The sequence below is a fragment of the Vicia villosa genome, linkage group LG1 (assembly GCF_029867415.1).
Source record: "Vicia villosa cultivar HV-30 ecotype Madison, WI linkage group LG1, Vvil1.0, whole genome shotgun sequence".
NCBI classification, from domain to species: Eukaryota; Viridiplantae; Streptophyta; class Magnoliopsida; order Fabales; family Fabaceae; genus Vicia; species Vicia villosa.
The window spans coordinates 190,850,272-190,852,360 of record NC_081180.1 but is presented as its reverse complement, the minus strand read 5'-3'; the positions used below and the strand labels follow the sequence as shown (position 1 = coordinate 190,852,360).

The following is a 2,089-nucleotide window of genomic DNA, read 5'->3' as shown; positions in this document are numbered from 1 at the left end:
TACAAGAAGAATGAAGATGAAGAGCCTATTCAAGTAAGAAAGAAGGTTCGAGCAACTTTTTTATCTCCTGCAGATTTGTCGATTGTAAAATTAGGCGAAATAGATGCTGAAAATTTTGAAATTTAACAATTGATAATGGGAAAGATAACGACTGGCGTAAGCCATTGGTCGAATATTTGCGTAATCCTACGGGTTCGACAGATAGAAAGATCAAATATAGGGCCCTCAATTTTGTTTTAATTGAAAATGAATTATTTAAGAAAACTATTGAAGGAGTATTGCTCAAATGCCTTGGAGAAAGTGAGGCATACATAGTAGTATCGAGTGTGAATAGTGGAGCATGTGGTGCACACCATGCTGGACACAAAATGAAATAGATTTTGATGTGTTCAAGTGTCTATTGGCCTTCGATGCTGAAAGATTGCATTGAGTGTGCTAAAGGCTGCCAAGAATGCCAAATGCATGGAGGCATCCAACATGTCCCGGCAAGTGAACTGCATGCCATTGTAAAACCTTGGCCATTTAGAGGATGGGCCTTAGATGTGATTGGAGAAATAAAACCAGCTTCTTCGAAATAGCAAAGATACAATTAGTCGGCATTGATTATTTTACAAAATGGGTTGAGGCCGTAGCCTTAAGAAATGTAGATCAAGAGGTTGTGATTGATTTCATACAAAACCATATTATATGTCGGTTTAGAATTCTCGAAACAATCACAACCGACCAGGGAACAGTGTTTACAGCGCGAAAAATGCAAGAATTTATGCAGGAAGTTGGCATAAAGTCGCTAACATCCACCCCTTATTATGCTCAGAAAAATGGCCAAGTCGAAGCTGCCAATAAAGTAATAATCAACCTGATTAAAAAGCATGTAGGGAAAAAGCCTAAAAATGACACCAGACACTAGACCAAACCCTATGGGCATGTAGGACCTCTCCCAAAGAAGCAACAGGGGCAACACCATTTCGACTTGCTTATGGACATGATGCTGTGTTGCTAGTGGAAATACATGTTCAATCGGTAAGAATTCAAAGACAACATGAAATACCGTCTGAGGATTATTGGAATATGATGGCAGATGAACTTGTCGACCTAGATGAAGAGAGAATGTTGGCTCTTTACTCACTAAGGAGACAGAAAGATAAAGTAGCTAGAGCCTACAATAAGAGGGTAAAAGATAAAGTGTTTGCTATCGATGATTTAGTTTGGAATTTTATTTTGCCAATGGACAGGAATGATAGGATTTTGGGAAAATTGTCCCCGAATTGGGAAGGACCTTTTAAGATAGTGCGTGTATTTTTCCAATAACGCCTATGAAGTCGAAGAGCTAGCATTAGACAGACGGATCTTGAAGATAAATGGGAAATATTTAAAGAGGTATAGGCCTATTCTTCAAGAAATTGAAATTCGCAAGAAGAAGTGTCGAGTATGAAGCTGGAGAAAACAATATTTGTTCGAAACCAGGTAAGGTACAAAAAATTAATAAGAGCCACACACAAGTTCACCAAGGAAAGAGATTATTTTAAAATGATAAAGCCATTATCCAGAATTACAAATAAAGAGCTATAAAAATGCGGAAGATTTAAAAGTGGCGAAACAAAGTTTGAAAAGAATTCAACTTGCCACCACGTTCGACAGTCTTGAATTCGAGATCTTCTGTTTCAGTTTTGATTGTCATAATCTCTTGCTCGACAAAAGAAATCCGTTCACTAACGGTCACAGCATCCTGAGCAGTCTTGTTGATTTTCTCCTGAGTTGGATTAATAAGTTGGTCGACCAACTTTTCCTCATCCTTAGCCACTGACTCCAACTCCTTCTCCAAGGAAAAAATTTGATGACTTATCTCTTTGGTTCTCTTTTGTTTTAGAGATAGTTGTATTTTGGCATCGTCAATCTCTGTTTTCCAGCTGGTGATCTCCTTGCCGGCCTACTTTACCAAATCCCAGCTCTCTTTCACGAAGGTTTCCTTGGCTTTAATTAGTTTTTCGTTGTGCCTCACCTTGTCGATATTTTCAAGTAGAGGAATAAGAATTTGCCCAAATATGGTCATCATCTCTCGAGCATTGGGTCATATGTTAAGCTCTCTAAG

At 38.4% G+C, this 2,089-nt stretch overlaps 1 protein-coding gene across 1 annotated transcript; it reads left to right on the top strand.

Annotated features, from left to right (window-relative positions):
- Nucleotides 1-818: 818 nt before the first annotated feature.
- Nucleotides 819-1,308, top strand: LOC131661659 (uncharacterized). The gene is made up of 2 exons (XM_058931264.1): nucleotides 819-844; nucleotides 930-1,308. Exons 1-2 carry the CDS (start codon nucleotides 819-821, stop codon nucleotides 1,306-1,308), a joined length of 405 nt encoding a protein of 134 aa, XP_058787247.1.
- Nucleotides 1,309-2,089: the final 781 nt, after the last annotated feature.